Here is a 23,089-nt window from a genome sequence, read left to right on the forward strand (position 1 = left end):
TAAAGGTATAGTCTTATTGACGTATATTCCACATCTTTTTATTATCTGCGTCGTAAGGGTAAAGTCTCATTGACGTATATTCCACATCTTTTTATTATCTGCGTCGTAAAGGTAATCTCATTGACGTATATTCCACATCTTTTTATTATCTGCGTCGTAAGGGTAAAGTCTCATTGACGTATATTCCAAATCTTTTGATTATCTGCGTCGTTAAGGTAATCTCATTGACATATATTCCACATCTTTTCATTATCTGCGTCGTAAGGGTAAAGTCTCATTGACGTATATTCCACATCTTTTTATTATCTGCGTCGTCAAGGTATGGTCTCATTGACGTATATTCCACATCTTTTTATTATCTGCATCGTAAGGGTAAAGTCTCATTGACATATATTCCACATCTTTTGATGATCTGAGTCGTAAGGGTAAAGTCTCATTGACGTATATTCCACATCTTTTTATTATCTGCGTCGTAAAGGTATAGTCTTATTGACGTATATTCCACATCTTTTTATTATCTGCGTCGTAAGGGTAAAGTCTCATTGACGTATATTCCACATCTTTTTATTATCTGCGTCGTAAAGGTAATCTCATTGACGTATATTCCACATCTTTTTATTATCTGCGTCGTAAGGGTAAAGTCTCATTGACGTATATTCCAAATCTTTTGATTATCTGCGTCGTAAAGGTAATCTCATTGACATATATTCCACATCTTTTGATTATCTGCGTCGTAAGGGTAAAATCTCATTGACGTATATTCCACATCTTTTTATTATCTGCATCGTAAGGGTAAAGTCTCATTGACGTATATTCCAAATCTTTTGATTATCTGCGTCGTATAGGTAATCTCATTGACATATATTCCACATCTTTTTATTATCTGCGCCGTAAAGGTATAGTCTCATTGACGTATATTCCACATCTTTTTATTATCTGCGTGGAAAGGGTGAAGTCTCATTGACGTATATTCCACATCTTTTTATTATCTGCGTCGTCAAGGTATGGTCTCATTGACGTATATTCCACATCTTTTCATTATCTGCATCGTAAGGGTAAAGTCTCATTGACGTATATTCCACATCTTTTTATTATCTGCGTCGTTAAGGTAATCTCATGGACGTATATTCCACATCTTTTTATTATCTGCGTCATAAGGCAATAATCTCAACGTATATTCGACATTTTTTTATCTGTTTGAGAACTGTATACTAGGTGTATATGACATACCTGTTTTGTTTATTTGTGTCGTTTGGTTACTGTCTCATCTACATATGTCACATCAGGTTTTATGTTTTGTGACCTTGAGATACTGCATCATTGACGTTTATTTTACATAATTTGATAATTTTAAGTTTGCATACGGTAACATTGACGTATACCATTTAGGCTTTCTTTGATCTTCGTTTTAGAAGGACGTGAAATATACAAGGTTAATTCCAGAACGTCCAGTGGCAAATATAGGACCAGACGGGGAAAAATAATGTACAGCATACATTTATGTCTATCAGAATTAACAGGAGGTAGGGAGCTATGAACAGAGGAGTAATAATGACACATTTAAATTTTATCGTTTTTATTTCGAGACAGATTAGGATGAAGGACATACATATGGCTAAACTTAAATGACAATCTTCATTGCAAAAATCAAAACCCGGGCAGCGGAATAAAATGCAAAGATTACATATTGTATTACATGTACACAAAAAAAACACCATACACGGCACTTCAAAAAGTTTAAATTAATAATATGTACATAAAACAATAGTTGTGGGTTCGTAAGGGATGCTCTGAAACAGCAAAGGGAAATGGACAAAGAACAACAATCATGTCCGTTGCGTATGTAAAATTTCCCACAAATTGCTTCAAGTGACAATCATTTAATTCATACATCAAAAACGAAATGCATTTAGTTAAAACATATTTTGTATATAGAACCTTCAAGAAAGTATTAAAGTAGTTCTGTTATATAAATCATAATTGATTAAGTTGAATTTGTATTCGGGTGATAACACACACCCATAAATTCATTTCGAATGACTCTATGTAGATCTATGTTAAAACAAATGTGAATCGAATAAAGTAATTACAACCGATTGCATTGAGTATGTAGGTAAAGGTAATATATCTTTGGTTCTTTTGTTTTACTTCCCTCCTTTCGAAAAAAAATCTAGTCTTACAGACACATAGATTGGTTATTTGTCGGTCTAGTATATTTTTAAAGGAGGGTAGTTTATCTAACATAATAATGGCAAGCAAGCTAACCAAAGATATTACCTTTACCTACACACTCAATGCAATCAGCTGTAATGTTCATGTATGTCCGTTTTATCTAACGTAAAAAAAAAACTTCCGTTATTTATATTACATACAAATAGAAGTTGTGAGTGTGTGTGTGTGTTAAAATAAATACCAAAAAGCCTGTTCAATCCATTTGATTTAGTAAAAATAAAATCGTTTATTAAAAGAAAGTGCCTAACATATTCATGGATAATATCTTCTAATTAGAGTATTAATTAGACATAAAAGATAAAAGTTTTTTTTTTTACTCGGGGCAAGTTTTTTGATGTTCAATATCGAATATACATGATAAAGGACAAATGAATTTTCAATGTTTAAAAAAAAAAATGCCGAAAAATTCATATTCGACCAACAAATACAACAGCCGAGGAATATTCAAGTTACATTTTCTAAATCAATCAGAATCTTTCCGTAAATTTGTTTCAACGAAGTTTTATCTCGATGTAGGACACACAGTTATTAGAACATACGAGTCTGTAGGGTGTTATTTGTTCTTGATTAACAACAAAAACATTCATCATAAAAATTATTAGGATATGAACAAACGAATACACTTAAAACATGTCATATAGTTTAATATACATATAATTTCAAATGGTTTTATCTGTTGTTTGTTGTCAAGAGGCAAATATATCATGCATATTCAGTGTGAAGAATGGACAGTATATATTGAATGTATATATAAGTCTTCCCAGGATAAAAGACATAAATATATTCGTCAAATGAAGGAAAACCGGAAACCAGTCAATGAGACAGCAACCCAACGACACAATACAATTTTTAATTTGTTCTGATCTCATTTACAACCTAAACATCCTTATAGAACATTTATTTTAAATTAAAAAAATATTGGGGACATACATATGACTTCAATAAAAAAATTTCCTCTTCAGCAATTTAAAAATGGTTAAAACCGATATTATGAAATGAATTTATTTTTATCAAACTATCATACAGTAAGTGGATGTGAATCAAAGGACATTCTGAATTTCTATATACATATATATAGGAAAAGATTTTGTTGACACACTTGAAATTTACGTGTTGATCACACACACAATGTACATAACAAAATTGTAAATATTAAATCTGAATACGGAATACAGATCGTCACAATCAATTAAGTTAGATTTGTAGTAAAGAAAACACTAATAAATAGAAGATATTTTGAATGACTAAATGCATAAACAGATCCGAGTCCGAAAGACTGAAAGAATTAATCATGCTTATTTTTTGTTCTTTTTCACGTCAAAAAGAAAAACTTTTCCGTTACCTTTATTACAAACAAGCAGAATATTTTCTTTTTTGTCATAATAAATTCCTCCCGGCGTATCCAATCCATTTGATTCAGTAAGAAGTTCTTTATGATGTTCACCATCATCAGATACAACTATTACAGTGTGTGTCCTCTCATTAGTCACATAGACATTCTTATCATTATCTGTTGTCACACGAGGTAAATCTTGAAATTCATCCATTTTAAACTTCCACATTAACTTTCCATCTAACGAGCAGCAGTATATTGATGTTATGTTTATACAGACCAACCTGTCTCTGTTTACTGTAATGTCGTGGATAAAGTCTGTAGGTGCCGGTATAGTACGTATTACTTTACCTGTCAGGTCCATCACATGTATTATACTCCCATCAATAACAACGTACAGGTTATTATCATTATATGATATTCCCCAGCAGTTACCACTGGTTTTGATTGTACTGGTGATAGAACGAGTAGATATATTTATTATCAGTATGGTACTGTCACCTATACTGGATACTGCTACAGTATTACTATCTATCTCTGTTATAAACCATGGTTCATAGGACAGAGGAATGTGATGGATATCAGTACCGTCTGAATTACAAATAATAAGTCGGTTATTACGACGGTCAGTAAACACTAATGTATTGCCTGTTTTGATACAGCTAGAAATGGACATAATTTCATTCGATGACTTTGTGATATTTAACTGTTTACGCAAAGTAACAAAAATAGGAAGGTTGTATTTGACGGGTGTTTGAGCTTGGGTGAATGATTCTTCTGCCTTTCTTGTGTTTTCTGAAATGGATAAAAACAAAACAACATTGAACAAATATCTGAAAAAAATGGATTGAATGTTGTAACATTAATCTCTTTGTTAAGTAGAGTATAGAATGTTAATTTGGGAAAAATAGGGGAATATTTTTAGCAGATTGACTTCATTTTTATCGGTAACTTCACAATAATCATGCTTTGTTTTGTTTGGCGGCTGTTTTTTCACCTTTGCACATTAGCCTGTATTTTGTGTTAAAGAATATTCCATTCATCCGGTTTTAGGAAATGTTATTTATTTCCACAGCGAATCTTTCCCTAATTCAAGGATTGAAAAATGAGAGAGACTGAAAACAAGACAAATGTGCTAAACAAGTACTGGACAGACCTATTCAGTTGGATACATAATTTGTTTGGCGCTATCTATCTATGTCACGTTCTAGAAGAAAATGTTGTTTAAACTTCCTTTGTTCTTTTTGCCGCAAGGATACATAGGGGTTTATTGTCTTTTTTTTTACAGAACCAACTGATAAAAACCACTAGACAAAGTGAAAACTTAGGCACAACGAATAAAAGTAGAAACACACAAGAGATATTACAAAGATTTATTAATTGTTGATTGCATAACGTCCTGTGACAAATATTTCATGCATGTTCAGGACGAAAATGACAATGAATCTGGTATAAAAAGTCGGGGAAACATTTAGAATACTACTGGAAAATGAGGGTTTTATTTCTTAGGGAGAGACAAATTGCCCTGTAACAGCCACCCCCTCCTAATGAGCCCCTCAAAGAGTTGTTACAAGGCTATTTAACTTATTGAGAGCGTGGTAATCTTTCTATACCATGTCCACGAGGCATCGGATCAAACATCATTATTCGGACCAGACTTGGTTTAGTTTCCATTACATCACGCAAAGTCAAACAGACGCCAACGTTGACAAAAAATGTATTGACGCTGGGAAAAATGTTCACAATGAATTAAAACACACCAGAGATATATTGATATTGAATAGAAGAGTGGATTTGCGATCTTTTTTTAAATTTTATCATTACTGTCATATGTGAGTTGAATAGTACTGTATAGAACAATAATCAACGTGTCTTGAATTAGAGGGGCTTCTGTTTGATAGTGACTTACTTAACCTTTGAATTGTATTCTTAACTTGAAAATGAACGAGACATTTGCCACTGGACGTTTCAAGATAACAACAATTCAACAATGTATCACCCTTGAGATTACCATATAGAAAGGATTGGTGTTATTGTCTTAGCTATTCTTCATGACTAAAAGTATTTTTTGTGAAAACTAGGGGAATTCAAATACACTTATGTGCACCTTACCACAACATGTCTTTCGGTTACGTTAGATCTGACAGAGAGCAAACTTTACAAAGAATCATCTTGAATCCAGCATGAATACATTGGTACAGATATTAATATCTAGGTCTTACGGGGCTTTGGTGCAAGTGGTCTCCGGTTGATTTGCTGAATGTATGAGAACGCACTAAAATCACATTATAATTGGATGATTAAGATTGAATTAGATGACTAATGCTGTAGTTTTGAAGATCCTTATGCATGTTGCCTGTTTCGAAGAAAGAGTTTTGTCTAAAAGCACCATACACCCATTTTTTTTAGCTGTATCACCATCTACTAGTCTTTTTCACCAGTCGATTATCGTTCAGAATATAATCATATGAAATCTGATCTCTAGGCCAAATGAATATCTTTACAAATCTTACATATTACAAGAAGCCATGACCTTGTTGATGATAATTCCGTATCTACTTCATAAATAATACATGGTGGTCTTAGAATGTAGATTCTAGATACTGACGTTATTTTGTCCATCTTAGTTACGTGTTTCAGTCTTTTTTAATTAATAACTTCACAGTTTAGTCTAATATAGTAAAATCCTTATGGCTTGGCTCAGTACTTATACATTCCGCCATTGCTTTATTGTGTTATGGTCGTTATTTGTAATATTGTCTTCAATGTTTGCTTATGTGATTTGTTTTAAGCCATTTTGTTATTTCCTTTTTGACTTATTTTGTTTTTAGTGATTAAGATTTTTACACAATGGTGACTGCTGTCACCCTTTTTATTTGGCATTTTTTAGTATCATGTCTATATAAAAAACAAGATGTTGTATGATTGCCAATGAGACATCTGTCCACAAGAGACCAAAATGATACAGACATTAACAACTATAGGTCACTGTACGGCCTTTAACAATGAGCAGAGCCCATATGGCATAGTCAGCTATAAAAGGCGCCGATAAGACAATGTAAAAAAAATCAAACGAGAAAACTAACGGCCTTCTATAATACTAAAATAACGAGGTCCAATTTGTAAGCCGTCATCGGGTAAAAACGACAAATCAACTTTATATATAACTTATATAGGAAAATGATGTAGATTAAAAAATTCACCACTCCAGACCCTTTTATTTTCCACATAATTGATATTGCCAATAATTAACAAGTTCCGGGTCGAATCCGATACCGATACCAATAGTATATTCACCTGTTACCTTATCTGTACGTTCCGCATCTGACAGGCGCACCACCAAACGGTGTATTATAAATTTTGCTATATACCCGGGTCTTAATCACAGGGTTGACACTACTAAATTCGATCATTGTCAAATTGTAGTATTTTAATCAGTAAGACTTTCTAAGATAACAATACGAATACTAAAAATCTGAACTTAAAATAAGGTGTATAGGAACAGTTTTTTTTTTTCAATTTGTTAGCGGGCATGACGTAAAAACGGCAAATAAAAGAATTAAACTCCATTCCATGACCTTTTGTTTTCCAAATAATTAATATTACCAATAATTGATAAGTTCCAGGTAGACGGGTTCAAACAGAAAGATTTTGAAAGCAAAGAAAACTGTGTATCTATTAATCGCCATGACTGTATCATGTTTATCAGATGACAATACCAATAATTAAATAAGGCTTACACATAGTTATATACTTTAATTCAGTCACGGACCCGCGATATCACGGGTGTGTTCTAGTATTTATATAAAAAAAAAATGAACGAAAACAAGTTTGTTTTGGACACACGTTGCTGTCAATATAATGGAATTATATGTGACTGTCATACAAGTGAGAGGTTTATCTACCTAGGTTTATAATCCATCATTTTCTACATAAGAAAATGCCTTTGAGAAATAAGCAACATGACTGGTTTTCCATTCGTTTGATGTGTTAGAGCTTTTGATGTTGCCATTTGACAAAGACTGGAATGCATGAATACGATTTATCGTGTAAAGGTAATAAAATATATAAAATAACGACCCCAACACAAACTCTAAATACACAATATACATATCTGAGAATACGTAAGACTTAACTGAAGCTTAATCAAAATCATTAACTAATAAATAATCATTTGCTGAGAGTGAAGTTCTCTTTGAGGGGACAACAGTTAGCATGTTACATGTCTTTTATACCGCCTATCCTACTTACCCTCAGAAGTGTTTACATATGCTCCTTCTTTTTCTGAAATATATTATTTAAAAAAACCCGGTTAAATTCAAATGTTTGAGAGGGGTTTTTATTTCATTATTCACCAATTCACGGTACTTAAACTTTAATTGTATTCTTGTTTTTTTCACGTCTTTCAAATGTCTTGAGACATTTGCTTCTGCTCGACAATAACTCCATAAGAACAGGGGATTAAAAACTTAGTCACTCGAGGTCTTTCTTCCGACCCACAGTTAAAACCTTGCCAAAGTGGGACGCCCTTTTGTTTATGTTGGGTGTTCAAGTGCGCAGTCACGTCTGGTCAAAATGTAGACGTCTTTTTGACACCTTTCTGTCCCTATCTAATATATCCTTCAGACTTTCCCAAACGTTATCCTGGACGACAGTATACAGGACGCAATTTTTATGTATTTATTGTTTATTTGTTCTCGTCATAAACATGCATGCTAAATTAACCACTAGCCGTTGTCTCAAAAAGGAATGATATTTCGGACTGGTAGTTACGCAGACAGCAATCAATCAATACATGGCTGATGAACTGATTATCATTAAGAATATTTTTTCTGTGGTTTGTGAACTAAGGACAATTATATAATTACTATAGTAATAATACAAGTGGAAATGTGGTATACCACAAATGAAAACCATTCCATGAGGTCTTTCGCCTTTGCAGGTTTCGCGACTAAAATATCCTACCAAGTATTTGCAGGTAAGGTTTGCTCCGAAGGATGTTATAATACGCATCAACATCGGAACAGAATAAGACCTTTGAATATGATGGGGAATGCTACGCTTCCTGTAGCTAAACTCTTACGTTATCACTTAACGCATATTGCAAAAGTTAACGTTTGACCATATATCAGGACTTTCCAATGGTATTTATTTTTAATATATTCTCGTCTTGACAAAAGACAAATTATTTAAAACTGAACGTTAAGATAACAGAATCAATCAATCAATATTAAATTGTTGAAGGACAAGAGATCTTTTAAACGCTGAAATAATTCTCAATGAACATAAACATTCATGCAGTATTTTTTCTCAAAATATCAGTGCAAGTCCGACCAAAATGACTGATAATAAGAAATCTACATTTTTAGTAAGAAATATAGATTACATACATTTGTAACTTGATATACGGTAAGGATTAATATTAAATGTAAAATAAATATAATGGTTTCAACACAAGTTACTCTGAATACATTGGTAACTCAAACAAATGTTCTTTCACAAGAGAAATGCAACTGTACAATACAATTTTTTACAAATGCAGTCGACAAGTACTTGACGAAAATCACGTTATTGGTATGGTATGTTTGATACCAATTGTTTATCCGTCCCATGTTTACTTCATACCGCTGAACAACTGCATTTTATAGCAAAAACTTTTCAAATTGTTTCTGTTTACAATTTTGTCATTTCCTTGGAATTTTAGTTACATTTTTTGGACTTAATAAAGGGAGAAACAACGAATCTAAAATATACATCAACGGACAACTTTAATTTGCCATCACACGTTTTCACCTTCCGAACGGTTCGTTGAAAAATTTTTCGGAATATTATTTATAACATCAATTCTCTGTAAAAATAGACCAAATGAAAAACAAAAAATTGGCCAGAATATATCTTTTTCGAAGTTTAAATGGTTGAAACAATCAAACTTTAAAAAAAATCAATAAAAATAATCTGTATAGTCTGGTTGCCATTAAAACAATGAGCATCATAGTTTCTTTAGTATAGCAAGGTGAAATGGCTAACATTGTATTTAATGATAAAAATTAAATAAAACATATCATTTTTTTGTTATTTTCAAGGGTAATGTCAGCAGCTTACTGACAAAATTTTCGAATAAAAATAGTTTGTTGGTTCATAAGGTCGTCCATTTTACACGAACATCGGTATACATCGGCATTTTTAACATTTTTTTTTCTTCCGAAAACGTAAAATTCCTCACATTAAGGACTATAAAATATAACACTGTGGAAGTTTTGTCAACAAATTGCTGCACAAAAATATGTTGTAGAAGGTAGCCAATACAGAAATTCTAGTCATTGGCATTTACCCTTAACATCCATTTTATTTAGGTTATGTATATTTTCATGATACAATAGTCCTTTCGTATAAAATAAATTATTTCAGATGTATGAAGGGTCTCCATATATCATTTTACATATTCCAGAAATTAAAAATATGCTGAAACTAATTTTGATGTAATTTTGAAAAATGTATTATTTTCCCTTCTGAAAATCTTCGTTCAGGAGATCGAAAAAAAAGTAGTAACAGTAACAGTATTGCAGACAAGTTGATTGTACTATTTCTGGATCATTATTCCTTGTTTGACAACTTAACAACAAACATTGAAATATTCAACAGAATGTGACTTAATGAATTATAAGATTGCTTGTCCATTTTAAAAACATTTCCCGATGAAATTTGTGACATTTATAACACTGAAATAGTATTGAAAACGGGGCTTTGGTGCAAGTGGTCTCCGGTTGATTTGCTGAATGTATGAGAACGCACTAAAATCACATTATAATTGGATGATTAAGATTGAATTAGATGACTTATGCTGTAGTTTTGTAGATCCTTATGATCTACTAGTCTTTTTTACCAGTCGATTATCTTTCAGAATATAATCATATGAAATCTGATCTCTAGGCCAAACAAATATCTTTACAAATCTTACATGTTACAAGAATCCATGACCTTGTTGATGATAATTCCGTATCTACTTCATAAATAATACATGGTGGTTTTAGAATGTAGATTCTAGATACTGACGTTATTTTTTCCATCTTAGTTACGTGTTTCAGTCTTTTTTAATTAATAACTTCACAGTTTAGTCTAATATAGTAAAATCCTTTTGGCTTGGCTCAGTACTTATACATTCCGCCATTGCTTTATTGTGTTATGGTCGTTATTTGTAATATTGTCTTTAATGTTTGCTTATGTGATTTGTTTTAAGTCATTTTGTTATTTCCTTTTTGACTTATTTTGTTTTTAGTGATTAAGATTTTTACACAATTGTGACTGCTGTAACCCTTTTTATTTGGCACTTGTTAGTATCATGTCTATATAAAAAAAAGATGTGGTATGATTGCCAATTAGACAACTGTCCACAAGAGACCAACATGACACAGACATTAACAACTATAGGTCACCGTACGGTCTTTAACAATGAGCAGAGTTCATACCGCATAGTCAGCTATAAAAGGCCCCGATAAGACAATGTAAAACAATTCAAACGAGAAAACTAGCTGCCTCATTTATCTAAAAAAATTAACGAAAAACAAGTTTGTTTTGGACACACGTTGCTGTCAATATAATGGAATTATATGTGACTGTCATACAAGTGAGAGGTTTATCTACCTATAAATCCAGGTTTATAATCCATCATTTTCTACATAAGGAAATGCCTTTGTCAAATAAGGAATATGACTGGTTTTCCATTTGTTTGATGTGCTAGAGCTTTGATGTTGCCATTTGACAAAGGACTGGAATGCATGAATACGATTTATCGTGTAAAGGTAATAATATATAGATGTGGTAAGCTTGTCATAGAGATGAATCTCCACTTAAGACCTCATGTCATAGAAGTTAACAACAATATGTTACCGTAAGGCCTTCAACAATTAACAAAAGACACAATTTTGCGTGTCTGATACCAGAAAATGTATACATCACATATTTGTGTCGTTCAATTTTTATACAAACAATTTTTAAATTTCACTTGGTCAATGTTAGCATACAGGGTTAAAAATCAAAAGTATGTCAGAATTAATTACAGAAATAGACCGATATTTAAAATAGTCCAAAACTTCTATATAATTTATAAGAATCCACAAATGGCTCATTTCACTACGTGATTTAATAATTTTGACGTTTGTGGTTCCACGTTTTTTTCTAATTTCTAATAGAAATAGAACCTGACATATTATAGAACAATAACATGCTGACAGGATCTTTTAAATTACAGAGTCACGTTATAAGAACAACGAAACACAAAAAATCGCATATACAAAACACACCAGCATAAATGAAAGATAATACAAACACATTGATTGGATGTATAAGTACCGAGCCATCGTGGATGCGAAAAGACAGGTTTAGTTATGAATTACTGTATCTTATTGACGGTAAGATTCTTATTCTTTGTTTAATCGTAGAATTAAAACCATTAAATAAAAATGTTATGAACTGGCCTTATCTGTATTGTTCCTGTTATAGATTCGTGGTTAGCGGTATATAGATCCGAGACTCAAATCCTTTTCTTGAATGAAGTTTCCTTAGTTCAGTTGGTTAATACAAGTATTGTTCATATTGGCCCTGTTACATGCCGTTTGTATTAATAAAGACCTCAAACAGTTGAAATGGGGCCGTTACAACCATCATTGGCCATTATTAATACCTCGGTCATGTAACAGGGCCAATATGAAAAAGTCCATTCATTAATACTATAATATTGATCTGTAGTTTGCCCTCGTACAGTCTGGTGATATTAGCTGTTTTGGTTTGCGGAAAGAATATTGGACTAATATGAAAACACACATTTAATACTTTATCAACACAATAGTAATATCTGTTATTTATATTAACAAGAACATTGCATTTTTACGAATAATAAAATGTATAGAGATAAGTTAGTTACCAAGACAAATAGGTAGGAGTGTTGCAGTAATATCATTGTTTGTTCCGCTCCCGTTTGAATTTTTGAAGATGTCCGATATTTTTCTTAATTGTTCCTCCATTTTGTCGTCGGATTCTAATAACTCGGCTTCAATATCAAATTCTAAGTAAACAGTTTCTCCAATGTTTTTTGGTGCACACCATGGTGTTAACTCTGTAAGGTTAAGGTAAAGAATAAAATCACTACTAGTTTAATAATATTATATCTTTGAATATTGTTTTATTGGTATTAATATTGATTGTGTTATCAGTAAATTAGAATAAAACCTGTATCTTGGAATGGCACCAGGTCATGTTCTCTGACTGTTAATGACCTCTTTGCGCTAAATCCATTGGATGTTGGATGCGTACTGATTGATATTTTAGTCTTAGATGCATGATTTTTTATCAGTAACTATTGACTTTGAACTAGCTGTCAGTTACTGCGAGCACTCTCAGATCTGTACTTAATGTATTTTGCTGTGTGGATGTATAAGTACTATGCCACGCGTCCACTCTCTGTTTTTGATCGATTTGACCAATAAAGCCCTTTTCAACTGATTTTATAGTTTTTGTCAGATTTGGTAATGTTACATCACTGTCCCATGTAAGGGGAAGTTTTGGTGCACCTTCAAACTGGTCTAACCCTGCGACATTCTGTATGTGAGGGGCCTGCAATTCAGTGAATGGCGTTTGTTGCTGTACATCATATTTATTTTTTTTGTTTGGCCGTTATTTTTCTCCTTTGAATTGTTTTACCTTATTCATGTTGTGGCCTCTTATAGCTGACTATTCGGTATGGGTTTTACTCATTGTTGAAAGCCGGACGGTGACATATATCAAAGTTGTTAATGTTTGTGTCATTTTGTCGTGTGTGTAGAGTTGTCTGAGCACTCTCATTGGCAAACATACCACATCTTATTTTGAAGTTTATAGTGTGTTGACACCGTTAATTTGACGTCAATCTTGCGTCTTTTGTATAGAATTAACGGTTTTCAGTATTATCGCATACTTTTCTCCAATTGCCACCTTGTTCACTTTCTGTCTGTAAATTTTAAAAGATATATCTACTAATTTCTGTTCAAGTATGGAATTGGTTTAGAAAATTACAATTGATTTTGTTTGCATTGTTTCCTTAATGTCTGTAGTGTGAAACTTACATCAATCTTATACTCGAAACTAACTGGCTACGAACTTTCAAACATTTAAATGTCTTTTTTTTTTTACTATAAAACTATAATAGATAGAAATTGAAAAAGATGTGTATCATAGTCACCAAACTTTGAAATATTCAGTGAGAGGTTATTTCTTTATAGCCGAAAGTGAAATTAAAGGATAATGCTTGCTTCTTTTCGTTCTTCCTATGAAGCTCCTGTTTGAAATCAGTCTCGTGAATAAAGGAGCAAATCGGCAATTTGTTTTCCCTTACAAGCGAGTGATCAGAGTGATTCTTACAAATTACGATTTATCCCTTCCTAAAACTAGAGTCTTTTCATCAAACATAGCAAGACAAATGTTTTCAAGTTATCTTTTAATTTGAAATTCGGAATACTTATGTAAAAGGTACAGAAGTAAAATGTGTTAATATTATTGAAAGAGGAAAGAAACTAAAATTGTAGGTACTCAAACATATCTCTGGATTTTTTTATATCCATACCTGATTCACGCCATCCAAAGAAAACATAGAACAGACCTATGATTATTCATGATTTCCTCTGAAGTTAGTATCGTGGGGAATATGTTTGAGTTTTCAAGTGAGTTGTCAATATCTAATTCCTTTATTAAGAAAATTAATGTGATTTACATACACACAGAAACGAGCCGCACACAAAAAAATCCCCCAAAAAACATCAACAACATATTTGTCATGGAGGTAGGACAATTCCTGAGCACAATTCTGGTATTTAAAGATAAATGTAGCATATGTATTCATATACCTTTTCAATTTTCTAAATTTCAATTTTGATTTGTAAGAATGACCTGTAGGGGTAAATTATAAATGTCTTCGAAACCGTTAGAGTGGACTTGGATATACACACAGTTTCATTCCTGGTCGCCTTCCGTTTTGGAAGAAAAACCTTGCTAAAGTGGGGCGTCCATTTGGAGGTGTGGGAGGCTTAAATTTGCTGCCGCCTCCGGTTGATATGTTGGCAATGAATACAATGCCTCGGATAAAGGTGTGGAAAGCTCTCAGCACGTTAAATATTTGTGTCAGCAATTATATGACGAGTCAGTCTATGGCTTTTCTTCCCTATCCGTCATACCTACATTTGGAATGGTACATTTATTTGCATTAACCTTCTTTTTGTGCTAATATTGTTAATTTGTTATCGTATTTAAGATGTGTGAAATATTTGCCATTGGATGTACAATAAGCTGCAACTAATCTATAATTTACCTCGACAAGTTAAATTTCTAATTTTGCTTATACAAACACATAGTTATTTAACATTTCGGTTCCGATTTCTTATGGAAATTAAGTACAAACCTTCTACAGGTAAAACAATCACATCAATACTGTCAGTATTGGAGGTCGTTATTCGTTCCAAAATTTTTCTAAGGAATAGAGTCAGGGTGGATTGTAGTATTTCATCTGTTTCCAATGTTTGTGGCAAAACATCTATATGAAGAATTATACTCCCTTTAGTGGCTTCAATGAATTCAATTCCACTCAAGTCTCTGTTTATCTCGTCTTTGAGGGAATTAAGAATATCAATGTTTGCCTCGACATTCTCGTTCTGGAAGATGATCTGTACACGGACTTTTTGTCTTCCTTCTAAATATCATAAAGTTGTTCATTATATTCCTTTGCCTATACAACATACCACAAAACGATGTCCTTAACAACTTTCGTATAAGTGTTAAGATATAATCACTACATTGTACACACGAAGAAAGTCAAGTGTGTTGTTCTACATGTCTAATTTTTCAAAAATGTTCATCACTATTAAAAAAGTCATTGGCTAAAGTATATGAGAATATGAACTTGCAGGACAATTATTGAAATCTACCCATTTATTAAAGAAAGGCACCCATTATTTTTTCGGTTTAATTTTGAGGTAAGATTTGGAATGCATATAACCACGGAAATCTAAAATTATGAGTGTTCAGTCTACAGACATTGATATAGAAGCCATTGTCGTTTCAGAATGGGAACATTAGATGCAATGCATCGTGAAGAGAACGTGCCGCGCTACGTTCAGAATCCTTACAAGAACTATTTTACGGGTCTGTTGGTGACCTGTTGCTAGACAAACATTTCTGTCACTATCAAATACACCCCTTTCCAGTGGCAGTCCAAATTCGCACGACCTTCATCCCGGACGGCATGTTTTACAGGACCAACCTAGTGTTTTGTGGATTCGTTCACGTCCTGAATATTCAGGAAATATTTTGCCACTAAAAGCTAAATTCAATCAATCAATCATCTTTTGAAATAATGGCTGATTATACATTTATTTATTATTATAGTATATTCGTTTATAAATCAGTTGTATTCTTTTTCGCTTTAAATTGAAACCAAATATTATAAACATTCAAACAAATTACCTTCTGATTTTTCGTCTTTCAATACAGTTCTCAAATTCCTCAAACTGTTATCAAAACTTTCTCCCCAGAAAAACTTTAAAGGCCTTTCTTCAAATTGTACTGTAAAATTAAAAAAATATTACAGAATTAATTGATTTAAAAACTAAAATAATGCGCATTATAAAAATGAAATTAAATGACAAACACTAAAAAAAAAATGTGTTTCTAAAGAACTTTTTCCATTTGATATATTATACATACAGAGCTTAAAATGCGTATGTAATTAAAAATAACGTTATACGTCTGATGTTATAGTCAAGAAATTTATAAATCATCTACACATGATAATTAGAAAAAGAAATAACATATCAAAATAACGACTACTCACAGCGATGTAAATCAAAAGGCGCTGTTTGCATGGAATGAATCACAGCGTTTATGAAACGATCAATATTCATTTTTTATTATTTTTTAACAATACATAAGCAATGTTTGAAAGGATGAAAGTGCACATTGATAGACATATCGAAAGCAATTGTAAATGGAACGGACGAAATATCGGAGTAAAAATATAATTTGATCAACCATCACAAAATACCGGAAGATGGAAATGTGATTTAAAAAACACTGATGTTTAGATGAAATATCATTGCTCATGAAAGAAACGAAAAAACAACAACAATAAAGCATGAATGTGAAAAAAAATACTGTTTGAGAAAAAAAAACGAATAAACAGATTCAATAGGACACAAACGTGGTTTCCAGTTAAATATATAACAATATACCGACGTATTATATCAGTTATATTAGAAAACATAACTGAACATCGAAAATCTAAACGAAAAAAGTGAAAATAAATATATCAGTTCAAATGTTCCTTAATGTATTGTAACATTCATTGTGTACAAGAACTCCGTGAATGAGCATGCATCTGTTGTATTGTGATTGAAAATATAAAGAAACGAAATTTCTACTAGGTATACACTTAATCCATTTTACAACGTTGACCTTTATAATGCCGTTTTAAAATACAAGTAATAGATCTTTTTTAAATTTAAAATCTATGTGATAAGTTTTTATATTCTTTACCATGGTAATTGTGAAGTGCTTTCTATTATCCATTAACACTTAATATCAATAATAAGTCTACCACACAGCATGACTGCCAGACATTGGAAACAGTTCTATTTCAGTGTTTAAACGATATAAATTATTCAAAACGACATAAACAAAGGCAAGTAACAAAAACTATTAGATGTGAAGCATATTCTCCGAAAGAATCAAAACGGAATGTATCGACAAAGTTATAATTTTCTGCCTTCCCCTAAGTTGTCAACGATTTCAGTTGTTCTCATTCATTTACTGTATTCTTATCAACCTCAATTGATCAAAAATTTAAAAATTATTAAGTAAAATTAACTGAAGGTTAGGCGTTATGAACAATCTATTTCACAGATGACGTCTGATATGTTCCAATTGTCGCAACAACAGTCTCGTCCTTTTTTTTCTTATTTGACCAAACGATGTATACTTTTCACTGTCGGCATCCCAATGGGAACAAACTGTGCCCCTCTAATTGCCGACTTGTTTCTTTATTATTATGAGGCTGACTTCATGCAGGAACTTCTTAGGAAGAAAGATAAGAAGTTAGCAATATCCTTTAACTCTACTTTCCGCTATATAGAAGACGTTCTTTCACTAAACAATTCAAAATTTGGTGACTATGTGGAACGCATCTATCCCATCGAATTGGAGATAAAGGATACTACAGATACAGTTAAGTCGGCTTCATATCTTGACTTACATCTAGAAATTGACAATGAGGGTCGGTTGAAAACAAACCTTTACGACAAAAGAGATGATTTCAGCTTTCCAATTGTGAACTTTCCATTTTTAAGTAGCAACATTCCAGCAGCACCTGCATACGGGGTATATATCTCCCAATTGACACGATATTCCCGTGCTTGCATTTCCTATCATGATTTTCTTGAAAGAGGGTTACTGCTCACAAGGAAGCTATTAAACCAAGAGTTCCAAATGGTGAAGTTGAAATCATCCCTTCGTAAATTTTACGGACGCCATCACGAGTTGGTTGACCGTTATGGAATAACCGTTTCACAAATGATATCGGATATGTTCCTTACGTCGTAACTTCCCTTTCATGAATGTAACCTACTGAATTAGACTATTTACCGGATTTGTAATCACATAAGCAACACGACGGGTGCCACATGTGGAGCAGGATCTGCTTACCCTTCCGGAGCACCTGAGATCACCCCTTCTTGGTGGGGTTCGTGTTGTTTATTCTTTAGTTTTCTATGTTGTGTCATGTGTACTATTGTTTTTCTGTTTGTCTTTTTAGCCATGGCGTTGTCAGTTTGTTTTAGATTTATGAGTTTACTGTCCCTTTGGTATCTTTCGTCCCTCTTTCACTGGATTTATTCTTACACGAGCAACACAACGAATGTTAGCTGTGGAGCAGGATCTGCTTACCCTACCGGAGCACATGACATCACCCTCTGTTTTTTGTGGAGTTGGTGATGCTCATTTTCTAATTTTATATACAGTCCGTCAAAAGTTATAATTGTATATATTGTGTTTTTTATTATTTGTCTTTTCGTCGTTTTTCGGGTTTTTCGAGTCCGTTTGTTATTGACTTGTGAGTCTATATATTTTTTTGATGTTTTTCGTCTCTCTTTAAATAAGAGTGATACACGTCATTTCAGAAATATATATGAGCAGAACATGAGTAATGTATTATGAACATGCAAATATCAGTCGAATAAATACAGAATAACAAAGGATCTCACAAGGACATGTAATTAAATCATGAAAAAACTGTACCCCCGTGGCAATCACACCATATCTTGTGATTATATATATATACTGTCATAAGAGTTGTCTCATTGGCAATCGTACCACATCTTTGTTATATCAGAAAGTATAAACAATTATTAGTTACTGTTATAAAACCGATAAGTTTTAAACATCCTGTAGATATATGTCTTACATTTGATGTATTCTAGCTGTTTTAAAGCGTTCTTGTATTTAATCTGCATCTGCATATCCATACTGCATGTCTTATGACTAATAATCAATTGTTTATAATTTGTCTTCTGGAAGAAATTCAGATCCATTCTATAACCAATATCACGGAAATTGTCGAAGTAATCGTCAAATTCATCTTTTCCAATGTTTGTGTTGCATCGGTGAGCCAAATGGTTTCTGTAACGACGAATACGTTCTACATCATCTGCAAGTTTTATATCTGCTTTGTCTGGGTTACTTCCCCATCGTTTTGTGGGAGGATTTATCAGCAAAAACTGTCTTAACAACTTATAGATCAATGTAATGTCCATTGAATCATATGAATTGGACGAGTTTGCATCATTTAGGGTAAGTTGCTGATCAGAGGAGAATCCATTTAGGTGCGGCAAGCACAATTGGTACAAATTACTTGCAGACATATTTGAACGGATGATATCTCTGAGGATATTTGGAAAAGTGTCAGTGATAACGCGTGAAACTCTGGAATAACGTTCTATATTTTCACTTTCCTCATCAACTATTTGGATGACTACAAGAATTTAAAAAAAATGATATCATTATTTTATTACATAATTTTTGTGTAGCCTTTAACAATGTCTTACATAAAATTGCCTTTACGGCCAATTTAGGATTCATTGTCTTGGATATGTGTGGCTCTACGACAGGATGCTAAAAAAACTTTTGGTACTAATCTCAATACCCATCATTTCTTGAATGTCATTATAAGATGGAAATCAGAAAAGCCAAAAAGACGTATTTATTATTTGAATCCTGACATTTTATTCATGTAAGATTACTGTGAAAGTACTTTAATTCGTGGGTACTGATTTTCGCGGTTTGTGCAACATTTACATGTTCATGGATTTCAGTTTAAAAAAAAATGAAAATAACAAATTTAAGCCTTTAGATTTTTTTTTACCTTGAGTGAATAAAATTGTAAAGTCAACACTGACCCGTGCAAATCGTAGTGATCACACTAATTAACATGATCGAGTGATCAACATATTAAAGACCATGAAAGGCGTTAATTAAGCAACAAACATGTCACCGGCTATTTATAAACGTATCTTGAATAGTAAATTAATTCTTATCAAAAGCAATATCTGAATAAAAGGGATATAATATGAACACTTCAACATAGCATATAGATCAGAACCGTAAATCTGACTTACATCAATAAAAATGTTTGTTTTTAGAATTAAAAGATCAAAAGTAGTACAGTTAAGGGTTTTGAGATTAAATGGGTATGATCCTGCCTGCAGTTGCAGTTATTGGTGCGTTTGCCCTGTGACTATTATTGAAGTATTCTCAGATTTGGTGATATTCAAGATATTCCTTAGATCATTTCAGTCGACGATTCTATATAGGGATCTTTCCATGTCTTGATGTTGACAACGGTTGTTTTATTTCGTTGGACACTTAAATTCGTGGATAAAGTCGTCCACGAAAACCACGAAAATTGGTTCCCCAAGAATAAAAGTACTCCCGCAGTAATTGAAAAAAGGGTTTCATGCAAATCATGTCAAAGATAAAACATTCAATACGTGACGAATAATGACTCAAATTATGATCAAATTGAAGAAACCAAAATATAACATACCGATATAAGATTTTGAAGAATAACTATCACGTTAACTTTCTATAAAAACACATAAAACGTAGTTTTTGTCAAACATCGTCAATATCTAAGGTATGTGTAAATAAATAAAATAACAAAAATACCACTCTTCGAAAATTCAAAACTGAAAGTCTCTTATTAAATGGCAAAATCAAAAGTTCAAACATCAATCGAATGGATAACAACTGTCATATTCCTGACTTTGTGCAGGTATTTTCTTATGTATAAAATGGGTGGTTGAAAACTGGTTTTATAGCTAGGTAAACATCTTATTTGTTTGACAGTCGTATTTAATACCATACCAATTATTGACAACAATATGTGAACAAAACAAACAGAGATAATAGGTTAGACAGTGTTAAAATTCTTAATCGTGGTAATTAGGTTCTGACTTTCATGAATTTCACGAGTTTTGAAACGTTATCAGATTTATAATATAATTTAGTAAAAACGTTCGAGACTAATTCTACTATGTAAACTTTGTAATAAAATTGATGATGAATCTTATTTTTTTATATATTGCAAACTGAACTCAACTTTAAGAGATTGCTTATTTTTAAAGATTTATAATATTAACCCTGATTTTGTATATTATCAACCACTTTTAAAGCTAAAACTACTTTTGAATCCAGAATGTGTGCTTTTGACATAAGTTGGTGCCTTATAAAGCAATCTCTAGAATTGCGAAAATGAGGTCCATGTCCATCAAAGGTTATATGACAATTTATAACTATTTTTTTTTTATGATTACATTTGTAGTTCTTAACTTTCGGTATGTAATATGTTTGTATTTGTGTTTGTTTGACCCATATGCGTGTATTTTGCAAATATATTATTATTATCAACCATACCATTGACTGGCTGCATAAGTGCCAGTTGTTGAAGCATATCAGTAATATCAATATTAGAGCTCTGAATTGTTTGGTACAATTGTATAGAAGTATCTTGACACAGATACTTGTCCACTCTCTTTAGTACATCTCGTGTTCTTTGATGAAACTCTTCGTAATATAGCTCTGATATTTCATCAGAATTTCTACTGATAACGTCATTAGTTGCATTAAGTATTCTCTGAACATCGTCAGCGATTTCAACTTCTGATTCGTGTGGAACATTCCCCCACTTACAGGACGGTTCGCGGAATACATTTTCGTACCGCAATATTTTATAGCATAGTTCGATGGTGAAGTCATCTATATTTGGAAGTTTTTCCATTAAGGATATTTCATTCTCAGTAAAATCAATAGTTATGTGTTTCTGTTGATATTTCCCTTGTAAACCTCTTGGACTAACACATTCTTTTAATATTAGTTGCATGACTTTTGGGTATAGTTTCTTGACAATATTGCCTAGTCTTGCTAGTCTCTCCTTTGATGCAGCAGACATATTAACAGCTGATAGTTGCTGTGTTCCAATTATATGCTAGAAGTATGAAAAATATCAAATCATGTACTTTACAATAGAAAAATGTATGCGGAACTTGAAAGTCCATTTGAGAGGTTAAGACGATACAAATAATTATAAAGAAATATTTTGTTCATTTGTAAAACGTTTCAAAGAATTCAAAAAGAACAAGAAGGATCCTTTTGTGGATCATAAAATCGACTTTAAACTACATATATTGAGTAACTATTGCTTGCATTGTAATATTAAGGATATGCTGCCTTTTTTTCTGAATATCAAGGCATCAAATAGTTTACAAACATAATGGTTTGATACATATTTCGTTTTTAAAAATACATTTATGAAATATGATATATATATAGATTTAAAAAACATTTTCAAAAGGAAATCGTATTGATGTCAAGTTTATACGTTTATAAGTTTCAGTATCGAAAAAGCTTAATTCAAGTTAGAATAAACGCTCATTAGTTAGCAATTGAGAAAGGTCGAATCAAAAAGTAGTTGATCAGGTAAACATTTTATGGACAGTGTAAAAATACCCAGGTTGAAGACGAGATCAATTTTTTGATGGAATACACTACATATAAAAAGGAATCATTATACTATTGAGAACGCATGTATTAATTGTTAAAACTTCCCATCAATTTCAAAGTACTAACAATTAATTTTGTTGATGTCCAGTAAGTTCTGAATAAAGACAACAGTAGTATACCGGTGATCAAAGGTCATTAATCGATTGAGAGAAACCAAATCCGGATTACAAACTAAAACCGAGGGAAACACATTAAGAGCCAATCTGCCAGAAAACCATGCAAAACCGTCAGGAAATGATGAAGATCCTTGGTCAGCTTTCAAATTGGCTTTGCTGGAAGACAGTTGGACGGGATGTTGACATCTTGCTTGACTATAATGTCAATGAATTCCATAAAAGTCCCTGTACTTCAAGCATATTCTAACATGTCTAAGACGAGATGATATAACAACCATAG

The 23,089-nt window shown here is 32.3% G+C and overlaps 1 protein-coding gene across 2 annotated transcripts; it reads right to left on the bottom strand.

Annotated features, from left to right (window-relative positions):
• Nucleotides 1-1,559: 1,559 nt before the first annotated feature.
• Nucleotides 1,560-22,112, bottom strand: LOC139501625 (uncharacterized). 2 transcript variants are annotated; one of them, XM_071290753.1, is made up of 7 exons: nucleotides 21,548-22,112; nucleotides 19,041-19,607; nucleotides 16,052-16,150; nucleotides 14,991-15,278; nucleotides 12,486-12,677; nucleotides 7,817-7,849; nucleotides 1,560-4,360 (listed from the first exon to the last, which is right to left on the bottom strand). In XM_071290753.1, exons 1-7 carry the CDS (start codon nucleotides 22,080-22,082, stop codon nucleotides 3,528-3,530), a joined length of 2,547 nt encoding a protein of 848 aa, XP_071146854.1. In that variant the 5' UTR covers nucleotides 22,083-22,112; the 3' UTR covers nucleotides 1,560-3,527. The 2 variants fall into 2 exon arrangements, with proteins under 2 accessions (XP_071146854.1, XP_071146855.1); XM_071290754.1 differs by lacking the exon at nucleotides 7,817-7,849.
• Nucleotides 22,113-23,089: the final 977 nt, after the last annotated feature.

This window comes from Mytilus edulis, chromosome 13 (assembly GCF_963676685.1).
Source record: "Mytilus edulis chromosome 13, xbMytEdul2.2, whole genome shotgun sequence".
Lineage (NCBI taxonomy): Eukaryota > Metazoa > Mollusca > Bivalvia > Mytilida > Mytilidae > Mytilus > Mytilus edulis.

Coding starts and splice junctions, on each gene's coding strand:
- LOC139501625 (XM_071290753.1), bottom strand. CDS start 22,082: ATGTCTGCTGCATCAAAGGAGAGACTAGCAAGACTAGGCAATATTGTC. Junction 12,678..14,990: donor GATTGTTTTACCTGTAGAAG/GTTTGTACTTAA, acceptor TTAACCTTACAG/AGTTAACACCATGGTGTGCA. Junction 4,361..7,816: donor ATATGTAAACACTTCTGAGG/GTAAGTAGGATA, acceptor TATCCATTTCAG/AAAACACAAGAAAGGCAGAA.